At 40.2% G+C, this 26,459-nt stretch overlaps 1 protein-coding gene across 1 annotated transcript; it reads left to right on the forward strand.

The window, feature by feature from the left end:
- Positions 1 to 54: 54 nt before the first annotated feature.
- Positions 55 to 21,397, forward strand: LOC129125466 (uncharacterized protein F13E9.13, mitochondrial-like). Its single transcript, XM_054640927.2, has 7 exons — positions 55 to 104; positions 279 to 354; positions 1,452 to 1,534; positions 8,236 to 8,416; positions 13,076 to 13,226; positions 15,049 to 15,176; positions 20,453 to 21,397. The coding sequence occupies exons 2-7, from the start codon at positions 282 to 284 to the stop codon at positions 20,641 to 20,643; spliced, it is 807 nt and encodes a 268-aa protein (XP_054496902.1). The 5' UTR covers positions 55 to 104; positions 279 to 281; the 3' UTR covers positions 20,644 to 21,397.
- Positions 21,398 to 26,459: the final 5,062 nt, after the last annotated feature.

The raw sequence follows: 26,459 nt of genomic DNA on the forward strand, positions 1-26,459 counted from the left end.
GGGCGGGGCCTGCGGATCCCGCGCGGAGCGGGGCCGGAGGGGCGGAGTCGGGGCGGGGCCTGGACGCGGAAGCGGCGGGAGCGGCTGTGGCACGTGGGACCGGGGTGAGCTGAGCTGAGCCGAACCGGGCCGAGCGGTGGGGCTGAGGATCCCGTCCCGGACTTGGTCCCAGCCCTGGCTCCCGGCCCGATCCCTGTTCTGGTCCGCGGCGGGAGGCGGGGCCGCCACCATGGCCTGCCCGGCCCGGCTCCGCTCACGCCCTCCTTTCCTCCCCGCAGGCCATGCAGCGGCCCGGGCTGTTCGGGCGGCTCAAGGCCGCGGTCGTCGGGATGGTGCACGTGGGAGCGCTGCCAGGTAAGCGGCGGGCGGGCAGTACTGCCGGCGGGACCCGGAGCCGGACCGGGTCTGTGTCGCCGATGTCAGCCCTTAGCCGGCTGCGGTCCCCTGGAAGGCTGCCCTGTCACTGCCACCAGGGGCCCCTCATGAGGCGCCGTCAGTTTGGGCGCGCCCCGTTTCAGAGGAAAAAAAGGCGGGAAAGTTCCGCACAGGGAGCCGGGCTGAGAAAACGAGGATTTGGGCTCGCTGAGCTCTGGGTTTCAAGCAGCGAGGGTCAGGGAGTTGCACGGATTGGCGGTGCGGTGGGATGGAGGTGGGATAGGGCTCTCCCATGCCCTTAGACGCAGTGGGAAGCTCAGACAACAGGCGGGATCTGTTCCAGCCCGGCCTCCTGGTCCTTTCCAGGGGCTCAGGGTGGGCAGGGCTGCTCAGGACAGCCCACCTTGCCCTCGACAGGCTGATGCCCGGAACTCAGGGTGCCCCAGAAGCAGCTCCAGGAGGCAGGGCCAGCTCACCCTGAGCTGGGAAATCAGGCCAGCTAACAGAGCTGGCACAGTCCCCACCTCAGACTCCCACTGCCTGACCTTAGGGGCCCAAATGTCAGATGAGACTTTGGTCTTCAGGCAAATTCACTGAACTCAACAAAATCTGTATGTGTGTATTTCAGCTAGGAAGATCAGATCCAATCACCCTTGCAGATTAAGGACAGCTTCAACTGGTTTTAAACTCACTGTTGTTTAGCATAGGTGTTCTGTGCTGACACAGGTCACTCTTGCCCCAATACAGTTTGTATTGTCTGGAGTATCATTAATGCAGGATAAATTACAAGTATGTGAATAGCAAGCTAAGAGCAGACCTAGTGCAACAGGGGATTATATATATTATAAATCTAATCCTCAAATTTGGGGATTAGATTTAGGAGCTGAATGGTTACAGCAGCTCTGCCAAGTTCAGCTAAAGAAAGAGATGTCACAAGGAGATAGGGCAGCCTTTGAACAAATTTGGCCTGAATGTCCCTGTGTGCAATCCCCATGGATGTCCTGGCCAAAGCTGTTACTGTCCATGGGTTTGATTTGTGCATGCTCTGGGGTAAACAGCATTGTTCTTGCTTGCAGGGACACCAAGAAGTTCTCTTCCATTGACCCAGATCATTGATCAAGCTTGTCAAGAGGCAGAAGTTTACAAGGATGCTGGAGTTGTAAGTTTTGGTTTCTTTCTTCCCATGAGGCCATTACACAATACCACTTCTGCATAGCCAGAATTTTAAAGTGAGCCTATAGTTCATCAAAAGCATCTTGAAGCTCATAGATTAGAGATGCTTAAATCCATGTTGTTTATTTCAACAGAGGAAGTAGACCTTCTAGATTGCAAAAAAATACCCCTAAGATAAGTATCACCTACACCCAAAACAATTGAAAAAACCTAGATTCAAATAGTACAATTCAAGTTGGGTTGGATGAATCAAGTTAAAAAAAAAGTGGCCTGAATTATGGGCTGTTGCTGGCATTCAAGGTCTCTGGCTGTAGAATGCTTCATCAATCTAGTCTGACAAGCTACTGTATTTTTAGCTCTGTGCAAGCCTCTGGTTTCCTGAGGTCGTGGAGGTGTGCCATGTGCACAGCTGATACACTGCATGCACACCTCAGGAACCTGGAGGGTGCAGGATCACCCCACAGCTGTGTTTGTCACAAAACAGCACAGATAATTCAGAATCTAAAAAAAAAGTGGCTCAAGCCCTTTTGTGCCCCCTCTAAGCCTCTCTCCAGGCCCCTGGCAGCAAACATGCCTGCTTTGCACGTCCAGAAGAGCAGGCCCAAAAGGCCATTCTCAGCCAGAGGCAAGAGGAGACTGCTGTCAGAATTGCTGTTGGACCTGAAGTGGTGTAGTAATCTTCATAGGTCAGTAGATTTTAACAGGGTGTATGTCCTTTTGAAAGGTCAGATATGTTTTAAACATTTCATTACACCTTGTCTTGGGGTGTTGATGTGCTTTTTCTTTCACCTGCCCACAGCATTATGAACATTTTCTGGTGGTGTACTAATGTCCAAGGCTTGAAAATGTCTTCAGTGAACAAGCAGTCACTGCTCTGAGCTGCTGTTTTCAGAAAAACTTTATTAACAAGCAGGTTGAAGCATTTTTAATCTATAAATTAGAATGGTACTATACAGACAGAACAAGATTGAATACAAAAGCTGAGTTTAAAGAATAGAAGACCAAGGTCAAAATGCAAGACAAGTCACACAAGGCAGGTTATGGGCAGAGCTCTGGTAAGGCTAAACTAGGAGAGAATGCTGAGAATAGAATTATTGAAAGGATAAACAGCACTAGGGTAAAATGGGTAAATGATGGGGTAAAAAGCCTAGTGGGCTTCAGTACCTGTGAACCAGATGAACATGTGTGAGATGTCCACCCAGTTAGAATAGTCCCTGAATGCAAGTAGAACAGAACAAGGAAGTTTTCTTCCTTTTCATTCCTCCTGAAAGAACAGGTGTGCAATAACTCTGTATTCTGTACTGTGCCTTTATATTTTGTTGTTGCAGTATCACCATGATCTACATCAGCAGAGTGGCAAACACTAATCTCTGCCTTCCTGTGCCAGAGGAAGTGCTTGCACAGATAATCTGTAACTCACAGAGCTATTGCTCCACACTGCAGTGCCTGTTTGTCCATTTCCTTACATAATAATTGCACATTGAAACCTTCAACAGCAGGGGGAAGACACCAAATACTCCTGAAGGTGAAGGAAGGTACAGAAGCAGTTACTTCCTGCTGGCATGCACAAAGCTGGAGCAGCTTTGAGATAAGCTTTAAAATCAGTACTTACAAAAAGTTTTAGTTTGGCTTTTATCCTTTGTCTTTTCAACAGTAGTACTGAATTCTGCAGTTCCTGCTCTAACTGGTTTACCTTTTCTGCAAGTGCATTGCAGTCTCTGAATATATCTTTAAACCTACCTGTCAGGAGACACAGGAGGTGAATGCAGTCATTTCTCTACACATTTGGACAAATTCAGGGCTTAGAGTTGTAATTAACCCATTTTCCCATAGAAGTCACAGGAACATCAATATATTTCCACACCAGTCTTCATTCTAAAGGTCTGCACAGTGCTAGAGAATAGAACAGAACAGAGTTAGAGCAATATAAGAAACAAATCTTTATTATTAAGGAGATAAGTCTCAGATATAATCAGGAGAGCCTCCATAAACATCAATAGGATTGCTTAAGACTTTCTGCAATTCAATTCTTTAGTTTTTTTCTGCTACTTTAAGAGAAATGCAAGTTTTCATGGGAGATGCTTTCAGGAGCTTCCCAGCTTTTACACAGAGGTCACTACTGCCAAACTATTCTGCAGTGGGAATCTATTTGGGTTTCTTGCTCAGTGTTCCAAAGGAACTGTTAAGCTGTCTATTTTGTTTTTGTGGAAGAAGAGCTAGAGAAAGGGTTTTTTTCCCATGGATGTTTGTACTGACAGTGTTCCCAAATGCTGCCCACAGTAGCCCTTAAGAAGATACATAACCATTTGTTGCTATTTAGGTGTTTACATATTGTCTCAAATTGGTGTTAACATTTAAAAATAAAGTATATGGTCTTGCTCATTCCATCTGTGTTGCACTTGGAAGTAAATCCTGGTATATTCAGAGTAAGGTGACTTGTCTGGCACATTCACAGCTTCACATAATAAATATGAAAGATTTGTGATATTAGAGCATAGTAATGAAAACAAGTGAGTGCTCAGTTAGGAAGCCATCTGTGCTCAAAATGTATATGCTTTGTACTTGTGTGTTGCTAAACAATGAAATTCCCTAGACAAGATTTTATAAGCAGCAGGCTATGAGCCATTATAATCCCTCCAATTTGTACCTGCTTTTCTTTAAGGAAGAGGCAAAATGTATCTATTCAGGTTAACTTTTATTCCTTCCATGCAGCCTGGCTGGCATTTGTTTTGGAGCTAGAAAATAGAGCACAGGTTCCCACTTGACTGTTACTGTTCTTGACTGTAGCTACTGGAGTAGCTGACATTAAAAACAGTTACTAGTACGTGTTTTACATTGATGTTTTTAAAAAATAAAAGAGTGGTAAGCCTATTGCTCTTATAAATACAGTGATAACTGGAATTCACAACACTTAGAATTTAATAACAGTGGAGACAGAATAAAGTAGTATTTCTGCATAGAAACATGTAGGTAGCTTTCACTTTGATTACAGAGTTTAACATTTCAAATCTCAGCTGTATTACAGGAAAATAAAATAGCAGACAGACTGCCCACAGCTACCACCTATGGCATGTGCAGGAGAACATGAGATAGCAGCTTACTTCTCTTAAGGCAGCAATCTGCTCTGGAGGTGAGTTTTTAAAGAAGTTGCTAAGAGCTGTGCTTACAAACAGCAATTAAATGCTCTGCAAAGGCACCTGATTTCCTCTAGGAGGGGTGTGGGGTAATTACTGCTATTGTCTTAGTCCCCACCTGAGCCTGTATAATAACAGGGATGGTGGCAGGCCTGCTCCCTTTCTGGAGGAAGGAGTAGAGGTGCTGAGCTTGGAGAGGTTTCTACTGAGGTGCACATGTGTCAGGTAAGATCTTTCTCTGGGGAGAAGCACTGGGGTTGAAGTTGCCTGGGAAAGAGTTGTGTTAGGTATATGCTGAGTTAAAACTTATGCAATTGTTGCCTCAGTTGTGGTTTGTTACTGTTTTGAGGCTTTCCTGCTGTAATATGTGTGAGGCTGAAGTGTTTTAAGAGGTTATTTCTGTAAGCAGAATATAGCTAAGGGATTTTTTTTTCATATAGTTAGAGAGCTAATTAAAGTACCTATTTTTCAGTACCTAACTGTGATACAAAGGGCACTTCATGTGTAGCACTTCAGAAGTCTTTCAAAGTAAAAAGGAAATACATTGCTTGAAAATTACTTATAATAAGGCTGTTGCACATAAGCAACACTTAAATTATCTTACTATTGATTGGAAAAGGAGCACAGAAGGCACTTGCAAGAGTTTTATCTCATACTGTCTATGTAAATCCTGCTTTGGAGGATATAATGCAGAAGCTGTTTCCATAGGCTTCTAAACCATAAGCTTAAGTTCTAAGAACTTTAATTTAGCATAACTGTTTTCTTTCCCCCATTTTAATTAGCTGTCTGATAGTACTGAAGTTTGTTTCCTATACATATCAAGTCAGTAAACACAAATCTGTGGTGTTATATTTTTATATAAAATATGAAAGAAAGCTCTGACTTAATGCATCTGTAATTCAGCTTTCTGTATTGCAGAACATATGTTGTTCTCTTTTTAATTAAACAAAGCATAATATGCAAAAGAACAGTCAGATGGTACCAAAAGAATAACACATTATTAAAGTTCTACCAAAAATATTCACTGTAACTGTGGACCTTGAGGCTACAGGAAGAGGCAGTTGCTGAAAAGTGAATATAGTAAATTTAAAGCAGGAGAGAGAACTGTTGCAATCCTCCCATATGCCTGCGATTTGAGTTAGAATTTAATGAGACACTTTTTATGTGTAGTACTATGGCTAAGGGTTTTTATAACTTATTAAATTAATTAATTCATTTATGTAGCTAATGGAATAATTTCCTTTATGCAAATCCAGAGCGGTCAAAGTAGTAGCAAGTTGTGAAAAGCTCAGTTTCACTGTGGAATTCTGCCAGCCCATTCTCTTGCTTTTTTTTTTGGCTACTAGTGTGGCTCTTCAGGAGCTGAGCATTTTGAAGCCCCATTCCCAGTTGCCTTTCTTCCTGTTGAGATTCATTCTTGACTGCCTGGAAGCCTGGGGATGCTGTTTTGCAGATCCTGGTTCCTGGCCTTTATGATAAGCTTGGAGTTTCCTTAATGCCCAGATTTTGCTGAAATCTGCCAAGTAGAGCATTTCTGAGCCAAGGGCTTCCAGGCTTTTTGGCCTCAAGGAATTACCTGGTTTTGATGGCTTGTTGCATTTTTTGAATTTGCTTTGTTAAAAGTATTTTACTTCTACATTAGTCCTTTTGCCACATGCAACTACTGACAACTTTGCATTCTTGCTGAGACTGACTTAATATATTTATATGTAGTGGGAAAAAGAGCCTACAGGGTTTCTCTTTCTGTTGGTACCACAAGGGATTCAGTAGCTGTGCCTCAGATACCAAGACCATTTGGTCATTTCAGGTTTGTTGGAGCAATCCTAACCTCATTCCACAAAAAATGACTAAAAATGGTGGGTTTTTTTGTGGTTTTCTTAGCACAGGTTGTCATCTTGGTCATATGGCTACCTCCCATCAGAGGTACAGAAGTGTGGATGTTCCATATTGAACTGGACACACAAACAAAGTCAAGTGCAGATGTTTTGACTGGTTGCCATACCTGCTGCTCTTTTGCCTAATTCAGGTTTTCCTGGGCTGGAATTATGTAATTAAATATGTTGGTGAATGGCATCACAGTGCAAAGGTCTGATGTGGAGTGTCATCATATCAGGTCACCTTTTCCATTAACAGGTCACATCCCTTTGCTTTTTAGGGGGCATATCTTTTGTGTATTTAAATACTGAGCTGTGAGTGATTTGGAGATGGCAGCTGTGCCCTGGTGCATTGAATGTTTGCAGGTTCTGTACTTGGACTGACCATGTTGCTCCACTGCATTATTTCCTTCTCACTTTTCCCCACCCTCTGTGTTGGGTGTTCATTTATGATGCCTGTGCCATAGCCTGTAATTCAGCCATTAAATGCTGACAGTATTTTATATCCTGTCTTATCTTTTGCTGCCAGAAGGGCTTCCACACTACAACAAAGATTGGAGAAGTGTCACATATAAAATATTATTTAAAAGGAAACTTTTTTTTTTGTTTCCCCTTCCTAATTCTCTGTGTTATTAAGAACCAAGCTGCTATGTTTAATCTCTAATTGTATTTTTTCCCAAAAAACGTTCCTTCTATTCTTGTTCAGTTACTATCTCTGTAAAAGGTAAAGCTCTCATTTTAAAGGATTAAGATGTGTGATAAAACTCCAGAGAGAGCAGAATTTATTTGCTATATATACAATTAGTTTGTCTATTAAACTTTTTGCATTTTTAGAATTAAGCTGGTGAGAAATATCTGGTTTTCTTTTCATCTTCTTACTGCTACTGCAAAATAGCAGGCATGGAACATGTTTCAATGCTCTACTTTTACTCTTGGTATTAATCCTTAACAAAATTATGTATTATCTGCAGTTGTTGCAAACTTTTTGGTATAGCCTATGCAATGATTAGAAATGTGTGTGGCATCAGGTAATGTACAAATTGTATCAGCAGAGTGTTTTATCATTGTCTATTGTTTGCTAGGAGTATGTCCATGTGGATGGAGAGGTATAATAGACAATAAATAGCAATATCTTCTTTCCAGTAGTTCTGATTACAGAATGGGGGAAATATCACTAGTTCATATTATGGCATTTGGCACAATAACAGTCAAACAAAAAATTCCTTTATTTATCCAAAGTAACACTTATTTTCAGACATTAATTGAATTGAAAATTGCCCTGATTATCTCAGAGTCCTCTGTTATCCGAACATACTCAATATCCTGTATTCCCCTTGGATAATTCAAGTTTGACTTTACACTATTTTTAATGAGGTATAAGATTTAACTCATTTGCCTATAGTTCACATTTTAGGATGGATCAAAGGAACCCAAATTGATGAATGTATAATTAAAATCACATTTATTTCTCTTCATGATTTCACTGCAAATACCACGCTGTTGATGAAAGCACTTTTATAAGTGGTTGCGCGCATCAAATGCATCAGCACAACTTGCTGTAGCTAATCTTCCCTCTGAAGGAAAGCCTCTACACTTGTGTGTCTCAGTGCACAATAAATAGTGGTGAACTGGCCATGTTTGTGCAGTGCAGTGATATTTTTTTCTCATTCTTTGCCCAGGATGGGTTGATGCTGGAGAACATGCACGATGTGCCATACACGGTGAGCCCGGGCCCGGAGGTCACCGCAGCCATGGCTGTGCTTGGTGCTGCCGTCAGACACAGCTGTCCCCGTGTCCCTCTGGGTGTGCAGGTGCTCTGTGCTGCCAACCAGCAGGCAATAGCCATTGCTCTGGCTGCAGGTAATGCAAAGGGCTCCTCAGGTATTGCTGCTGTTGCTGTGGCGTTCACTCTCCACAAGCTGGCATAGATACCATGGAAAGCTGAATGTGCCCTGAAACAGCAGCAGTTAGATGCCTGAGAATGATGCCTGCTTGATTAGAGTGGTGGTGCTTGGGCACTGCTTCAGTTGGAGGCTGCTGAAGGCTTCCACCACAGTTTTCTAGGTAAAACCTGTCTAAATGTAATCATTAGTTTAAATCTGTTGGTATCTAAAAACCCCCTTTGGTGTAACTCTTACTTATTTCAGTTATATGTTATATATATTCATATGTTTTATATATATATATGTATTTCAGTTATATTATATACAATATATATTATATATATATAATATATATTATATATTTATAATATATTTATAATATATATATAATCAATTTAACCCATGGAGGTTAAGCATCCTGTTTCAGCATCTATTTATATGTTGTTGCTGCTACTGTAGTCCATGAAAACTAAGTTTTCGTTGTCTTTTTTAATGAATGAGTAGAATGAAACATTTTATATAATGATAAAAATTGAAGTATAGATAGCTAAAGTACTTAAAATTAAATTGCCTTTGGGGGAATTAAATATAAATTAATCTATCCTTATTGCATGAATCCTAGCCTTGGCTAAACTTCCTTCTCTTACTGTTTGCTGAAGCAATTTTAGTTTTTCATATGTAACCCTCCCTGATGTAAAGGTATTGGCTGGCTTAATATGGAAAGCCTGTACTTCCTAAATTCACAAAATGAGGGTTAATGCATGTTTTTGCCCAAATTGACTGTCATTATGCTAAGGCTGCACATTTTTGCATGTACAAATTTCACAGAACCAGGTAGAAGATGCTGGTGTTAAGTGAAAGCCATACTTCAGGTACAACCATGCAGGCTAACCCATCTGCAGTGGCAGTTTTAATTATGCCTAATATGTTCTAAAAGCTTTAAATTCTTGTTAATAGATGTCTTTTGAACTGGCATTTGCTTTGTGAGCTTTAAAATCAGATGTTGCCATTTTCAAAGTATCTAGCCAGTTGACAAATGGAGAAAACCTAATTTTTATTGCTGCATTGGAACCTATATGAGAACCTCAAATAAAAATGGGAACAGAAACCAGTTTTAGTTTTTAGAGGTTACTGCATGTGGGCCATTTGAGGTACATAGGTATTTGAAAAAATAGCACATACCCTACTTTTAAAAGCAATCCTTTGAGGAGCAAAAAATCATCACTAAATAAGAGATATGGTATGGGAACAATGTATTTCTCTTCTTTGCAATTATTAATGAAGGGGAGAATTCCTGGAGGGCTTGGGTTTTGCTCAGCTCCACTCCTGTTCTGCACTATTTCCTCTGTAACTGTGGAACACCAACCAGGAAGGGCCTGTGTTTAATGCATTTCATTGCACTTCTCTCAAAATTATTGTCTCAAGTTCACTGAACAGGGACGCAAAAAGAAAATCACTTTAAGCAAAACCATAGTAAAATGGGTGCTACCTTGTAGGTAGCAAATCTTTAAACAGCTTTTCTGTAGCAACTTAGTGGTGGCTTTAATGTCAATACAATTTTGATAGGTAGCTATTAACAAAGCAAATCCTGTGTGCTCTCACTACAAAAATAATTTGTTGAAGGTGTTCTAGCTAAAAACCATATGTAGCATCTTCTGCCTTCTATACAGTAATTTAATTTTCCCTGTGGAGATCCCTGTCTTTTGTGGGAATAACTGTTCTTAAGAGAACCACACAGGGAATTCATAACTGGTCTCTAGGAGAGGGTAATGATTTTATTTGGTAAAGGGTGAGGGAAATCCACAGGTCTGCAGTGTCACTAGGAGCTCAGTTAGCTTGAGCAAGGCCTGGAGGGTCCTGTGCCTGGGTGAGCCTGGGCACTCACCATGAATCAGGGCTCAATTTTTGTCTTATCTCATAAATTTAGAAAACAGTGGTTCAGTTGGAAGGGACTTTAAACAGTCATCTGGTCCAATTGCCCTCTGTACCTGAAGCTGCCCTTTTCCCTTTAAGAATCAATGATTGAAATTCCAGTTCTGTATCAGCCTTCATCAATGATGATGACACAGTTGATAGCTGATAAATGAGGAGATATCCCAGATCTCTCCATGTCTTTTGCAAACACAGCTTTGCTGTCTGAGCCCATTCCTTTCCCTCCTGCACCAGCAGAGTGGGAATTGCTGTCATCCACGACACTGTTTAGGGTAAGACAGAATCAGGCAGAGCTGTGTGCTATGGTTTTTGCTGCCCTTTTTAAGTACCACCATATTAATGCAGTGGTGAGGGGAGGCAGCTCAGCTGAGAACTGCAGCAGGGAGCACCCAGAGGTGCTGTGAAAGGTAGGGAATGATGTGGATCCTGCTGGGAGAGCTGCTGGAGCCCCTGCTCCTGTGCCTGCAGCCCATCCTGAGCACAGCAGGAGCTGCTGCAAGACAGTGTCCTGAGAAGTAGTTTTGTAGCACAGACACACTGTGCTTCCAGTGTCAACAGCAGACAAAGTCAGTGCTCCTCTAAGAGTTCTGTTTATTAGTTTTTATTGGATATTCCCTATTCTTGTTTTCCAGTGAAACTACAAAATGTGATGTTCCCATATAAGTCAGAAATGGGACTGCCTGTTAACTATTCAATGGCTATTACTTTTCAACTTGCCAAATGAGAAAGTAAGCAGTAGTATCATTCTCACAATTTTATGTGCATAAAAATGAATTCATTAGCAGAATCTGATTATGGCTTCATAAAACAGAAGGGTAATGATATGGTGCCTGCACCTATTACACTTGGTTAAAAATTGTATTTTCATGGCCTCCAAAAACCCAGACTGAGAGTGCAGCCTTATTAAACTAAGTACAATCCAATGTTTAGCAGAAAGTCTTATATTACTGCACTAAGGAAACACAAACCAAACATCAACAAACAAGGTGGCTTCAATAAATGAAATTACTCAATGAATAGCTCCTGTCCCAAGTTTAACCTTGATTGCTGTGAAAGTGTCATGTCTCTAGGCTCACCCACAGTTTTATGATTAGAGAAATAATTATTCTTATATAACTCTGAATTGTGCTGTAAGCTTGGGTGATGTAATGAAGCTGTGGCTTTTGTTCCTAGATGTAGAAACCTCAGTTTAGCTATTTGCACTGTGTTTATCACCCAGTGTCTACAAGCACCTGCAGTGGTACTTGTGGCACACTCTTGTCTTGGATCCTGGGAATACTCTGTGCTTTGCACTAATCTCAAGGCACAGGACAGCTTGCATTTGATTTGGCATCCATCTGTGATGTTTCTTGTGAGCTGGAGTCTGTGTTGCTAAGCAATGCAGGCTCTTCTCTAGCAGGCGTAAGCTTCTGTTTCTGCAACTTCAGGGCTTTTGGAATGAAACTGGAATTTTAAAATAAACAGACACCTTGTCATTTGGTAAATAAATTTTCAAGATCAGCTATGTTTATAGTTGGAATGTGCTAAGGTAATGCCTCTGTTGCCTAATCAGTTGTGGGTAGGATTGCATTCTTGATGACTGTTTCCACATGCATTGCTTTCCTTTGAATGATGTCAGCTCTAATTAAATGTGCATCTGACTCCAAAGCTGGAGCAGTAGCAGAGCTTCAGAAGGGCTTGGAAGACACCTCCAAAGCAAACTGGAAGAGCAGCAAAACTGCACAAGATGAGTGCAGAGCTTTTACAAAAATGTGGAAAAGAGGCAGGTTTTAAGTGACAGTTCAAGGCTATGAAAGCCAGGAGAGAAGTGGGGGTTGCAATAAGGGAGTCAGAATTAAATCTTGTGCCTCACTGCTGTGGGCTTATTGCTCTGTGGTCCAAGTCTTTAGTCTTACAACAGAGATATTTCAAGGCTGTGGAGGGGAGCCCTAAATGTCAATGGCTGGCCTACATGAAATACAATTCATAATCTTCCTCTTCAGTATCCATCCCACAAAACCTTCCTAGTGACAAAACTTAATGAATATGGTGGAACAAATGCTGCTAAGGCATGGCAGAATCGATGGCTGGAGTAGAATGGCAAATGTTTGACTCTTCCTAAGCCTTTGGCACAGCTCTAGAAGCAATTTGTTGATGTGGTGCTGTGTAGGAAACACATGCTATGTTCAGATGGAGTCACATGGGCTGCATATAACATGCTTCAGGCTGTGTTTTCTTGCCTAATTTCCTAAAGAAAGATGACAGTGCTATTCCTCTGTGTCTGTAGCCTGGAAAGGGGGAAGAGATGCAAGTTAGTGACCCTTTTTGGAGAGAAAATGTGTCATTAGAATAATAGAGCTGTGTTTTGACCCACCTACTCCTCTGCATGGCAAATCATGGCAGCAGGCAGGGCAGGGTGTGCAGCTGCCTTTTCTGAGCCACTGAGGGGACAGAAGGGGACCAGGGGCTGGGGGAAAACTGGTGGGGTCAGTGGGAGAGATGGGAGCTGAAAGCAGTGAGATGGGAAGAAGTCAGAGAGAATAGGGGCAAAAATAAAGAATGGGAAATATGTGGGAAAGTGAGGTGGGTTAGTCCTAGAGCACATGAAACAATTTGTGTTGGGATCAAATAGGAAGGGCAGTAAGGTGGATTTTCATTTGTTTTTAGTGTTTTTCTTTTCCAGTTCTCAGTTTCAGGCTAAAATGTTGCTTTTGACTGTTTTCAGGTCTTGATTTTATCCGGGCTGAAGGGTTTGTGTTTTCTCATGTGGCTGATGAAGGGATTATAAATGCCTGTGCAGGTGACCTGCTACGATACAGAAAACACATTGGAGCAGACAACATTCAGATTTTTGCTGATATTAAAAAGAAACATAGGTAAATACGAGCAAAATTTTATGTAAATATGAATGCAATAATGATCTTTTATTTTTCTCCATTTTCTGGGTTTTTCTTAATGTCAATTTTCTTCCAGGAAAGTTAATTATATAGGGAGAAGTTTATTATTTAAGCACAGACTTGCAGTGCTGTAAGGGGATACATTTAAAAATAAATTTGCAGCTGTAAGTTGCTTTATCTGTGATGTTTGTAGTTGTTTAACCTTCAGGTTTTCAGTATGCCAGCTATGAAAGCCTTGCATCTGGTATTGAGACTTTGTATGCATGTGTAAATGTCTATTATGTTTAAAGAAGTTTTGTTTCTGAAAGTTAGGTATCCAAGGTTATTTTTCAGTTATGAAGGCAGTTGCCATATAAAAGCATCCAAGTGATCATAGTTTGGCATTTTAAAAAGCTCTTCTCTTTCTTCTCCTTCCTGCCAATAATACTGATTCCTGCTACTTAAATCAGTGCTGTCTGTGTAAGGGTTATGTTCTATGATTATCAAACAGAAGGAACTTATGACAGATAAATCCAGTTTCTTTTCTGCTTATACTTTATCTTACCTGTCACATGGTACTTTCAGCTATTTAGATGTCACTCTTTGCATTTGTTTTTTTTTTTCCCCAGAAGAACTGCTCAAGTGCTATGTATTATACATGCTAAATAACCTAATTAAAATGTTTGTGTGTAGTATGTGAGCAATCATGAGAATAATCAAGTTTGGAAGATCTTAGATATGTAATAAGCAGGTAATAAATTTCAAAAGAGAAAGGAAACAATGCAGTGTAGTGGTCAGATGAAGCTTTTCAGGTCCTTTCAGAGCAGTTTCTTTCTGATTATTTTTTACGTATGTATATAAATGCAAATACACTGCATTAGACTTTCTGTAAATGAAATTGCATCGTGTCATTTTTATTTTTAGTCTTGACAATTGAGGAATTGATATTTGGATTTTACTTCCCATTTTTCAAAGAGCTGGCATTTAAGAAAGGCAGAGAAGTTTTTGTTTCAGGCAGAAACATAAACTCAGAAGGAAATGCTGAAGGACTTCTTGGTTAAACTTTTTAATGTAGAAAAGTGCAGCTTCCACTGAGAGCTGCTATGCTCCTTTTCTTTAAATGAGGAGAAACTGTTCTTGTGCCATCAGCACTCAGCAGTGCAACATGTTTGCCATAGCCATTGTTTTCTGTTTAAATACAGAACATCCAACATTGTTGGGTGTTCAGCCAGCAATGGCTGGAATTCCTTCCAAGTTTGGGACCACATAAATTAATAGTTACTACTGCAATAGGTTTCAGACAAAGTGTGTCACCCATACATCAAAGCCTGCTGTTGAACAGCTGGGATGCAGGTGTAATTGATGTTTGTAATTGCTGTGTAAGATGATTCCTGTGGCTATATCATAGGTATTAACTATACTTTCTGTTATTGGACGTGTGGAGGTTGTTGATTCTGCCCTAGGCAACAGATCTGTTTTATGAATGAGGGCACATCCACAACTCCCACTTGAAGTCAGAGAGCTCTGTGTGCTCAACACTTCTGAAATACAGGTGCTTGACATGTAAGCAGCTGTCTCAATTGACACTTGGTGGTTCACACTTAGCACTCACTCTCTAGAGCCAGGAGACCCGGAGCAATCACCAATCAATGAAGGAAAAGGTTGGTTTTTCACTCACGCTCGGGTGGCAGTGTCACCTGCTGGCAGTGTCACCTGCCAGTGTGAAGCTGGACACTGCTAAAGCAATCTCTGGGGGTTCTGGCAGCAGGGGTGGGGGCACAGGGCGTGGGTCCCTGGTGTGTGACAGGCTGTGTCCCTGCAGTGCTCACGCCCTGACGGCCGATGTCAGCGTGGCACAGACGGCGAGCGCTGCCCAGCTGTTCCTGGCTGACGGCGTGGTGCTCACGGGCACGGCCACCGGGCACCCCACGGACCCCCAGCAGCTGCAAGGTGAGCTGGGGCACCAGCCTGGCCAGCAGGGACGGGGCAGGAGCCAGGTGAGCCCCAGGGCAGCAGGGAGGGGGGATGCTGGAGACAAGGAACTCTCACTGTGGTATCACCGAAGGGGCATCGGGACAGTCAAGGGTGACACTGAGACTCCATGATCCGAAGGCATGAAAAGGCACTTTATTATTCAAAATCCACAGTTCTTATAGAAACAATGGTGGACCTAAGATTGACCTTTAGGAATCTTCTCTCATTATTGGTCAAGAAAGGACAACTCCTTCTTGTAAACATCTTTGACAAACAGAGATTGCCTGCCAGGTGCAGAGATTGAGATAATAATTGTTTTAATTCTTTCTCTGAGCTTTCTCACAGCTTCCCAGGAAAATCCTGAGAGAGCTGTGTCTCTCTCTGTTCAGAGGTTATATGATACCACACTATGGGGTTTGATTTGACCAGAATGATCATATTTGAGTGTTACTCAGATGAGCTGTGGTATGTTTCTATACAACAGTTTGGCAGGGCAAAAATGACAATTATTCCAAGCTTTTATAACACTGAGTGATGCTGAGGCTGAAAGAAAATACTGTTTCATTTGTAAGAAGCCCTAATATAAGAAGAAGACCCTAGAAAACTAGCTATACTAGAACTAGCCATATTAAACTAACTAGCTAACCTTAAATCTTTCCATTGAAGAGTTCAGTGTTTTTATCTTTCACAATGGAAATGAAATTCCTGCAAGAAAAGGGACATTTTGATAAGGCAGCATTCCAAATATTAATACCAGGGAAAGTACTGCTTGGAAGATTTTCAGAAAGAATACAAATTCATTGGTAGACAGGAAGATATTAACATCAAAATAATTTTTAAATAGTGTGGACTTTTGTCAGGGGAGACTCATTTGACCTATGAGTTCTGACCTTTGCAGAAGTGCTCTGATTCTTGATATTTTTATATTAGCATCAGTTTGGGCTGTGTTCATGAAACAGTATTGCTCCCATGCTAGAATTAAAGTTCTATCATGGGGACCTTTAGTTTTCATCACTAGTTTTAATTTAGATCAATGGCTTGAATTTGAATGTCTCACTACATAAAATAGAATGTGTATTTTTTTAGGTTTTGCTTTACCCAACATGTTGTAACTTGGCATGTTTTGAAGTTCCAGTGTGCTGTATTGTATTCAACTTAAGTTAGGAGATCAGCATGAAAAACATACTTTACCTGTCAGAGATAACCTGGACCTCAACAGGTTGTATTTGTATCTTTTGTGTTGTATTTTTGTATCTTTTGAAACAACATAAAATCATTCAGTGTTTTCAGGGCTTTATGTATATCACACATGCTCAAGAGCATTTAAAATGAATGTTGAACTTGTTAAAATGGTTCTTATTTCATACATATTAAACTTTTTGCTAACAAACCAGATTACAAATTGCTATGCCTCAGTAACCAATCTTCAAAAGAAAGTGATGGCTTGGTGTGAACACTGAGCCTCTTGAATTAGCTGGGTCTTTTGGTACAGCAAATCAGAAATGATATGTGGAACAGGTGATACTGGAAGCTATCTATGCCTGCTTTAGAGACTGCAAAATTTTGTTAATCTGGAGATCCATCCCTGTTTGTACTTAATGTCTCCACCATTATTAATGCAGATCAAATCACTTAAAAAATATTTGATATGTCTTTAGGCAAAATCCTAGGTTAAATTCTGCTTTCATGTATGCACGTACAACCTCCATTGATTTACAGCATCAGAGAGCAAAACCTGACCTGGAGGCCCAGATGCATTTTTGTCACAGGACCCCAACCAGACAGAACCATAGCTTCTGCTTTTCTTTCATGTGAACAAACTTGTCAGTCCCTGTCTCTTTCTCTTTCTGGGTCCAAAGAACAAAATGAATCAGAGTTGGCAGCTGTAATGAAGTACACATTAATTCTGTGTTTGGATTTGTGTTATGAAAGCAGGAGTGTGCAGATCATGGGTTTATTGTACTTAGATCACAGCATTTTGGATGTTAGCAGGCCCTCTCATGAGAAAGATGTCTTAAAACAGGTAAGAGAAGAACTTAAAAATTCCACAGTATAAAAAAATGACAAATTAGGCATATCTATGTCAGGAGATTCTTAAAAGGGATCAGATCTACAGTCTACAAAGTTGGTGTTGATGTGAGTGAGATTTTGCATTTCAGGAATTTATGCAGCCCTGGCAGTGCTGTATTACAGTGATACAATTGGGCACCTTTCATCACACTGCAAAGCAGCTCTTGAAGGCAAAGCTGAGAGACAGATGAGATTTTTGTCATGTCTCTTTTTCAGCTTTGTTGTGCAGTAATATAGAAGTGGTTTTGTCTTTGTGGAATTGATTGATTTGTGATGGGCTGTGGGAAGTGTTTCCCTGTCAAGGCAGAGGTGTGTGTTCAGTCAGGTTTTGTGTGCAGTTTGTGTTGCTGCCTTCTGGAGGCTGGCAGGCTCTGCTCCAGGGCTGCCTGGGCACCCAGGGCACCAGAGGTTGAGGGAGTATGAGGTCTGAAAAATCAGAATTCACGTTGTTAAGGAGCAAGAACTATAGCTGAGCATTTTGAATTCATTAATAAACCATCTTTTCATCTAAGAGGTTATAGAAGTTCCAGTTTCTGCCTTGTGGAATATTCTTTGGTTGGATGTGTGATGTGTGAACCCATCAGGTTTTTGCTTGGGCTATAACTGCTGAACTACCTGCTTTGCATTCAGTTTGTATTTTGAGTGACCAAAGCTTTGCATAATGACTGCTCAGTTATCTCTTTCAGCAAAACAAAGTGTCTCAGCTGAGTAACCTGTGGAAAACAGGTACATAATGAAACCCAACAGCTGGCTGTGACTGTCACCTCCTTAATTACTGTTCATAAAAGGGGCCTCAAGACTGGCTCACCCCCTCTCATCTTTTGATGGCCAAAATAGAGACTGCTGCCTGTGTGGTACCCTCAGAGACAGAAAAAGTACTGATCACTCACATCTCCAGTTCAAGCCCTAAATTTAATGACAGAGAACAAGTCCTTTGAATTAAAAACCTAAAATGTGTTAAGAGGGGAGCATTACCATAAACATAGTGTTTTGTATGGTACAGTGATCACTGCAATGAGAAAGCTGTTAGAGAAGAGTAGTCAAGCAAGTTCTTGGCACAGTGGTGCTTATTTTTACACCACTCTTTGCCATTGTTTTCAAGCTAGGAGCACTTGGCCTTTATTTCATGAAACTTGTGCATACCACAGTTTAAATGCTTTCATTGTGCTTTGCAACCAAGCACGATTTTATTAAAGACCTGTGTGCAGCTGTGCTGCCACAAGAAAGAGCACAGTGCCCTCTAGTTACAGTCCACTGGAACAGAGAAATCTGTGTAAACTTCAGCATCTTGTTACTGTAACATCACAAAATTGTCTCCTTTTTCTCACTGTGTCAAAAAAAAAAAAAAAAAGAAAAAAAGATTGCCAGGAAAACAGAGATTTGAAGCAGAGCTCTGTGTTTAGAGATACTTTGACAGTGACTGAACATTGCCACACAAAAGCACATCTCACTGCTGTTGCTTTATTTTCTTTTACAGGTTAGAATTTGTATAGCACAGCCAATAGACAAATCACCTTCTACTAATCAACTTTAGGCCCTGATGTGCTTGGAAAGGACTTAAAAGTAGCATCTGTAGCATACTTAATGAGGTAACACATCTCAGTGCACACTGAGCACTGCCTTTGCCATTCTTCACATTGTCATTCTGGATGGATCTGCAGCCCAGGAGATGTGTGTGCAGTCTGTGTGCCACGTGTAGATCACAGCAGCACTTGATACCTTCCCACTTTGGAAGCTTTGGCTTGTTCTGGAGTCTCAGGCTTCACTGGGTTTTTCCCTGTGCCCAGCAGGGCTGAGCTGTTGTCTCAGACCCATATGAACTTGCTCTGTTGAATTATTTGGCTCTTTGTTTTTCCTGCTGATGTGAAATAATTATGAAGCAACTCCCTGCTAATGTGCTTTATGCACTTTTAAGAACAAATATTGACTTGGAGCCTGGTTCCTCTGGGGATTCAGTCAGGTACTGTCACAAATCATTTTGGATGATGCACCTTAATTGTGTGCTGGTAGTGATGTAAAGCAGATAAGATAAGAGCATATAGATATTATATAAATAAAAATAAAATTTAAAGTAAATAACCTGTTTTTTAGAACAGGATATTTGTAATAATGCTATAAGTAACTAGAAATTAATTATTTTGTTGTTGTAAGCAGAATGACTAAGAATATCAAATATGCATAGAAATATGTTTTATCATATATGTATGAGCCATTTGATTTGTTATATATTTTTAGGAAGGGCTGTGTTGAATGGTTTTATTTTTGTGTTAAAATCTTTTTAAGAGGGAGTTATTGTTCCTAGATGGAAAAATGGTAGAGCATGTGACCTAAAAAGAGATTCAAGAACATTTTAATTGATCCCCTTTCTTCCGTGAAGTAGGAAGGTGATAAATAATTAGTCTTCCCTGAAGCATAATTAATAAGTTAGGCTTCTGATGAAACTTCATTTAAACAGTGTTTTGAAGCAGACTTTTATTTGTTGCATGTGTGCTTTCCCAAGTTACCTCAAGCTATAACTACCTTGCCATCAGCTTATCACTAATTAAGCCAATTTATATGTTTTTAAAGGTCAGAAATAATGGCTCACAACATTCCTCTAAGGGATGAAGCATTCAGTCCTATGAGTCACTCTTTGGATGGTCAGTTTGACATAAAATGATGAGAAGGCTGCTTAAGTAATTCTTGAACTGGGCTTTTTTTCCTCCTCCCAAAGCCAGTACAGCATTTTGAGCTTTGTTTTTGTCTGCTTCTCCTCTTGAAACCAGGTAAAAGATCAGAAGATGAAGTAACACTGTATATAGGAAAAATAAGAGGCTTTTTTATTCCATTGTCATTCCTCACACTGATAAAAGACCACTTCTCTTTCTGGCTTTTGCTTTCTGGCAAAACTAGCTGAGCTGTCAGTGGTAATTGTATGATCCCTGCTCTCTTTCATACAAGCAAATATAGGAAGTATTCCAGACAACAGAATGTAAAAAGTAAGATTTTTTTTTTTCTCTTTAGAGCTAGAGGTGTTTTTTTCTAGAGAACCTGTTTCATTCTGCAGTAGAAGTAATAAATACCACAATCAGAAATTTCTCGATACATTTGTTTTTCTGTTGAAAAACTAGGCAAATTAGAGTCTTTATGGAGCGAGTTTCAAAGACAGGAATTAACCCTGATTTTGGTTTTCTTCTCCTCAGAGGTTAAGCGTGCTGTGAAGATTCCTGTGCTGGTTGGGTCTGGAGTGACTCTGGAGAATGTAAGGAATTACTTGGATGCAGATGCTCTAATAATTGGTTCCTATTTCAAGAAAGAAGGATATTGGGCAAATGCTGTTGATCCTGACCGAGTCAAGAAATTCATGGAACACATAAGTAAACTGAGGGAATGAGTTTGTCAGCAAACACTGTTTGTTTGTGTTTGTTTGTAGAAATGCAGTGTGGTGAGTCCTACAGAATTAAAGCACAAATGCGTGGCTGAATGGCAAATAATACCAAATAAAAATGCACATCATCTCCATAACTAGCTGGGAAGTTGGTGACATACTGCACAATAACCTGCTGCTCTGATGTTTGCTTCTAGGCAGCACATTTCTGTGGTGCTCAAACCCACCATCAATGCAAAGCCAACTCTGAAATCTTGTGTGAGATATTCTCTCCTGTAAGGTAAATGCTTATGGAATTTAAGAATTTTTAGAAAATGTTCATCACAGGTGAGCTGAGTTCTGTTTTGCCTTTAAGTACAATAGGATGCCCTAAGTTTACAGCTAAAAGTGTTGTACATTGGACAAGTTAATTAGCCTTTCAGTTTCCCCATCTGTAAAATGATGATAATAGCACCTACATCACACAGGGGCCATAAGACATAATGAAGGAAAGAATGTACAGCACTTTCATCTCTCTAAATTAAGGGCTCTTTTAAAGTTCAAGATCATTATTTTTTCATTAGAATTGTGCATTTATACAATTGCTACATTTTTGTAATACCACACAAAAATTTAAGATAATTGGGGTATTGATTTACTTACAATACTTATTAGAGAATAAATGTAAATATTTAATTACGTTTAAATAGATTTGGAATGTAGTCAAAATGCTTTTGCAAAAACTGGAAATTTTAATAAAGGTTTATTATTTTTCAGCAAACACCTGCAGCTTTGTACTTCTCTAGACTAGTAATAGTGATGTAAAAAACTTTCTTGGAACACACAAGGTATAATTACAATAGAAACCTTTCTACCAAAGCCACAGGTAAACATAGATTTTTCTTTTTCATGTAAAATGTAGAGGAAAAATATTGCAGTCTCACTGTGTATGTTGTAAGAGAATCCCTTTGAATTTGATCCTTTAGCTCTAAGGAATCTTAAAAGAACCCAAGGAATACCTGTTATGTCATGGCTGCACAAAATGTGAGCATATATTTTCATTCCTTGGGACTGGGAGCTCAATTTGTCATCTGGGATCTCTGTTTTTCCTTGACGTGTACACATTGGGCTTGTGCTGATGCCAATGAAAGTGAAATTGTGGATATCAAATCAAACATACAAACATGGGTTTTGTGGCAGCTGGCAGAGCACCCATGCTCCTCTGAACAAGATACATCCTCCTTCCAAAGACAAGAAGATTTTCAAGGTACTTAGTTTTGTTAACATAATGGTGATTCCAGAACATCACAGTATGAGACTGTTTCTCAGGTTTCTTTTTTCTGGACTGGTCTGTTTCCCACATGACTCCCACCAAAAGCAATGGAATTTCTTTGCTGTGTTGCCCTGCTGGACAAGATATTCTTTAGGTCCTGTGGCAACCATGGCTTTTCTTCCCTTTTCTCCTAAATGCAGTGACACAGCTTCAATGCACAGAAATCTTTTCAGGTGCCTGGTTGTTGTGGCTGGCACTGCTTTGTCAAAGTTCACATTTACACAGGCACTTTAAACCTGTGTGATGGTGCTTCCCTCAAACCAACAGTTGTGTCCCAACCCCATCCCTGTGGCCTTACAGGGCTCAGGGTTCTAGCTGGACCCTAACCCAGCTTGTACCAGCCACACTCAGGGGGTGGGGAAGGGAGAATTGAGGTTATCTCCCTCAGTCCTTGCTTCTGCAGCTCACCAGGCTCTTGGTAGAGGCAGTTAAGGATCATGAAGATGCTTTTTGAATTTTTATTCCACACAGCCACAGCATCTTTCCCAGGTAAAGCAATGATCTGGTTTAGTCTTACAATTCCTAGTCTGAGTAATGAATGTTATTTTATGTCCTCTGTATTGTGAAAAATGCCATATTAAATTAAAATGAATTCACTTGGATACTAGTAATATCAATCTGCTTAAATCAGTACATCTGTTTGATCTTTGTGCATTTAGGACTGTTTTGTGTATGTTTCCATACAGCATTGGACAGGAGATGCAGTGAAGGTTGTCCCAAGAGGTATGCACTTTGGAAGCTATTTTCAGTAAACCTGTGAGCTTTAAAGGCTGACATGCAAGCAATGAGCACTGGTGCTCTAGGGCCATAAGGGTAAAAATCTTCAGTCAGCTGACAACAACAACGGGTATGCTGATAAGGATTGTTCAGTGGTGATGGTTTTTTTCAAATAAACTGGTGCCTGTTGTCAAAAGTCACATTCACCACTGTGAGTATAAGAATTTCATGTTTGCCAATGTGTTTCTTGAATTGATTTCTATTTACATCCTAAAAACTCAGAAGTGTCTGAAACTCAAATGGGTTTTCATCTGAATAAAAGGAGGGGGTAAGTGAGAACTTCCTCAGTGCTGTATGCAAGGTCCAAAGGCAGTGATGTTATACTCAGTAGCTGTTTAAGACACAAGTTATACTCAGTAGTTGTTTGAAACAGAAGCCTCAATGAGCTGGTGTGATACTCAGAATAATGCAGTGAATACTGTAGACAGCACTTTCACTGCCAGGATTTCATGTAACACACTGTGTGAGGAACACCAGCACTTGTGGAAGGAACAGGTCATAATTTGGGTCTGTATTGTTACATATGAAGGGTAAGTGCAGAATTTAAGGAACAGAAGTAAAGGAGAGCTGATTTTCAAGCCTGAAAATGTGACTGATCACCAGGTCTATATCATTCTTTGTGCCAAAAGTATTTGTCTAGCAGCATTAAGCATCTGCTTGCCTGTTTCACACAGATGCTGTAAGTAGAGTTTGACCTTTTGTTCAGCAAGTGTTTGAATATTTAACGTGAAAATATTAAGTTATCAGAAAGGCTGACTTCTTTTGGGAAGACTGTTCAATTTTTATACAGCCCAAGTTGTTAAAGTACTTTGGAGCATGAACAACTTCAGAGCAGAACAAAGCAGCCAGTGCTAATGTGTAGAAACTCCAGAAGTAAATAACAGCTGTTCAAGAAGACTTCTATTAAATATGTATTAATTAACTTGAAGTGCATCACTTAAATATGTGAAGAGATTATCTTGTGTTAATTTACATTAAAACACACAGCACTTGTTAGCCTCATTACACCACCCTAAGTATATCCTAAGCTATCACCTCATCCTACACTGAGCGTTTTGTTGGGTGTTGATTGCTTTCGATTTGCCCTTTTAAAATGTCAGATAGTGGCCTCCATTTCTTGTTGGATCTCTTCTTTCTCTCAGGTTTTGCTCTTGCATAGTAACTATTCTTACTTGTGTCTGTTCTGTGCTGAGCAGAAAGAAAAATAACAATAGGTTGTGAAAATACAATAGTAATTGCCCACCCAGATTTCACAGGTGGATCCTGCTGTTAACCTATGAACCAGCAGAGAATGTAAGTGTCCATTTGTATAGGAAGATTGTTTTATTTGAAGATTCAGTATCACCTTTGGACCAAGAAAGATAAATAGTGAAATGGAGTCTCTTTAGTGAATTATAGATAAATAAAAGGCAGTGCTAATAATAGTGGTCTAAATCAATGTGTCAGTCTTCATAAACTCTTATTCCATCCATAAAACAAATATTTAGGTGGACATAAATAAAAACCCATCTTTCTTTCTATTTTGGTGCTGAAAATATATAAACTTACAAGATTTTCTTTAGTGTCATTTTAGCAGCAGATCCAGCTGCTGGGCTGTTCTTTGATCCATTATTTTGACTCTGCAGACTCCCTGATCACAAGTTGGACTCCAGTTCTTGTTTCTCACACCTATCCCAGCACAATCCTCACTAGGGGGAGACTGAGGAATGTGAGAACTGCAGGCAGGCCCTGGCAGAGCAGGAAGGGCAAATGAAGCCAAAATATTTGGCTTTACCAGAACCTTAAATCCTGAACAAGTTGCTCCATTGCATGGCTCTCCTCAGAGAAGTGAGTGGGGCTGTTTGCTCTACTTTCAGGTTGTTTGCAGCCTCTTCACTTAAGACTCTGAATTTGCCCCTAGGTTGTGTTTCCAAGATTGTCTTTGCTGTATGTGTGCTTAGGGTGACATTTTTTCCTAAGTGAAAGCTGGTTTGCAAGGTAATTATGGCAATATGGGAAATGCTACCTGTAGAAATCCAGCCTTGAAATTCACAGCCCTTTGGGTTCAAGAGCAGATTTAGATGTATGTATCTTCAAAAAAAAAAAACCAAACCTTTAAAGATGACTTAAATTAAACCTTCACTGACTTTGCCCTGACACCCAGGCAGTGTTGGCTGTGCTGAGGAAGTTGAGTTTAGGAATAGAACTGACTGTGGCTTTTTTCTTGTGCATTTTCAGTGCTTATCTCTGTGACCTAAAGGATGTATTTTTCAGAAAGGATGGAGAACTGGGCTGAGATACTGCTCTTGTGGGCTGCAATGCCATGGTGTGTAGTAGAACTGACCACCCCTGCAGTGAAGATGTTTTTCCTAATACCCAACCTAAACCTCCCCTGGTGCAGCCAGACTCAAAGGCCAGGTGGTCTCCAATGAAATCTTGAGAGTAGTATATGCTTTTTCTTCCTAATCTTTCAAAGCATGGAAAATTAAAGGTAGGAAAAAGTCTTTCTGCAATGCCATCAGGAAAGCTTTCACATGAGGTGAAAGGGTTGCAATTCACAACATAATCTGATTCTTTGCTTACAGTTGGAAGCTTTAGAAGTAGTAGAGCTAAGGAGAGCCTAAGATGTTTCTTGTTAAACACTTAAGGATAGGAAAAGATGTGTAAGGGTAATTATCTTGATTAAAAAAATTGATCATCTTAAATAGGTATTTTTCAAGGTGCTAAAAAGGGATTTTGCTGATTTGGGCTGAAACTTCTGCTCTCTATCTATGTTTAACTCCTCTCTTTCCTGTCACTCAAATTTTTGTTGTTTCATGAAGTAAATTCAGTGTCAGCCAGCAAATGTTAGTGTTTTATAACTTCTTTTTTAAAAGGATATCACTCCTTTAAAAATGACTGATGAATGAATGAAGGACATTATGAATGGGACAGAGATGCTGTTTGATGCATGGACTACTGGGTGTTTTGTATATTAAAATGCAATTTCTCCCTGTGTTCTACCACTTGTGCAAAGGGAGATGGAATATTCAGTGTAGAGAGTAGGAGCTGCTGAATTGGTGGGTATTTAGGACCTTTTTATTACTCAGTGAACAACATTAATTGTAAAATATATATATATATATCTAAATTTGGTAAATCTGATATGAAACCAAGTGTTCAGGATAGTAGTTGAACTCAGAATTGTTTGACTTTGTGCCTGGTCACTGTGTTAGATGTGCTATGTCACATTGCTTCAGAAAGAGGCCACAAAACAGAGATCATTGAAATCATGTTTCATACAAATGTAGGAGGAATCCTAAATTCAGCAGTAAACAAAAATGAAAAGGAAGGCAGCACAATAAGGGCAAGAAAAGATGCTTAAGTTTCCCACAGTTCCTGCCTCATTGTTTATTCCAGCTTCCTGTTTTTTCAGACTGCTTCTCAAGCCTTTCTTGTGCATATACACAGATTATAGTATGCACAAGAATAAGCTGAAGGCAGAAACTGACTTAATGAAGACATTCTTGTGAGAGAGAAAAGATTTTGTTGTCCACAGATGCGCAAAGAAAAACAGAAAAGCAGCTGCCCTTAGAAATGGAGTAAAAGTAGAGCTGAGTGCCACGTCATGGTGCTTTACTCAAAATCTGGTGTGTTCAGAGCCTTTGAGAGCTTCTGTACTGTTGTGCAGGGGTGTAACCAAGAGGTGGAAGAAGAAGCTTTTGTAAGTCTTGTGTCTTAGATACTGTCCTGAGCAGTGCTGACTCTTTGCCAA

This window comes from Agelaius phoeniceus, chromosome 12 (assembly GCF_051311805.1).
Source record: "Agelaius phoeniceus isolate bAgePho1 chromosome 12, bAgePho1.hap1, whole genome shotgun sequence".
Taxonomy (NCBI): Eukaryota; Metazoa; Chordata; class Aves; order Passeriformes; family Icteridae; genus Agelaius; species Agelaius phoeniceus.

What these genes read in the sequence shown, in the direction of transcription:
- LOC129125466 (XM_054640927.2), top strand. Translation starts at nt 282, where the DNA reads ATGCAGCGGCCCGGGCTGTTCGGGCGGCTCAAGGCCGCGGTCGTCGGG. An exon ending in GCACGTGGGAGCGCTGCCAG is followed by an intron (nt 355 to 1,451) that starts GTAAGCGGCGGG and finishes TCTTGCTTGCAG; the next exon opens with GGACACCAAGAAGTTCTCTT. An exon ending in GATATTAAAAAGAAACATAG is followed by an intron (nt 13,227 to 15,048) that starts GTAAATACGAGC and finishes GTGTCCCTGCAG; the next exon opens with TGCTCACGCCCTGACGGCCG.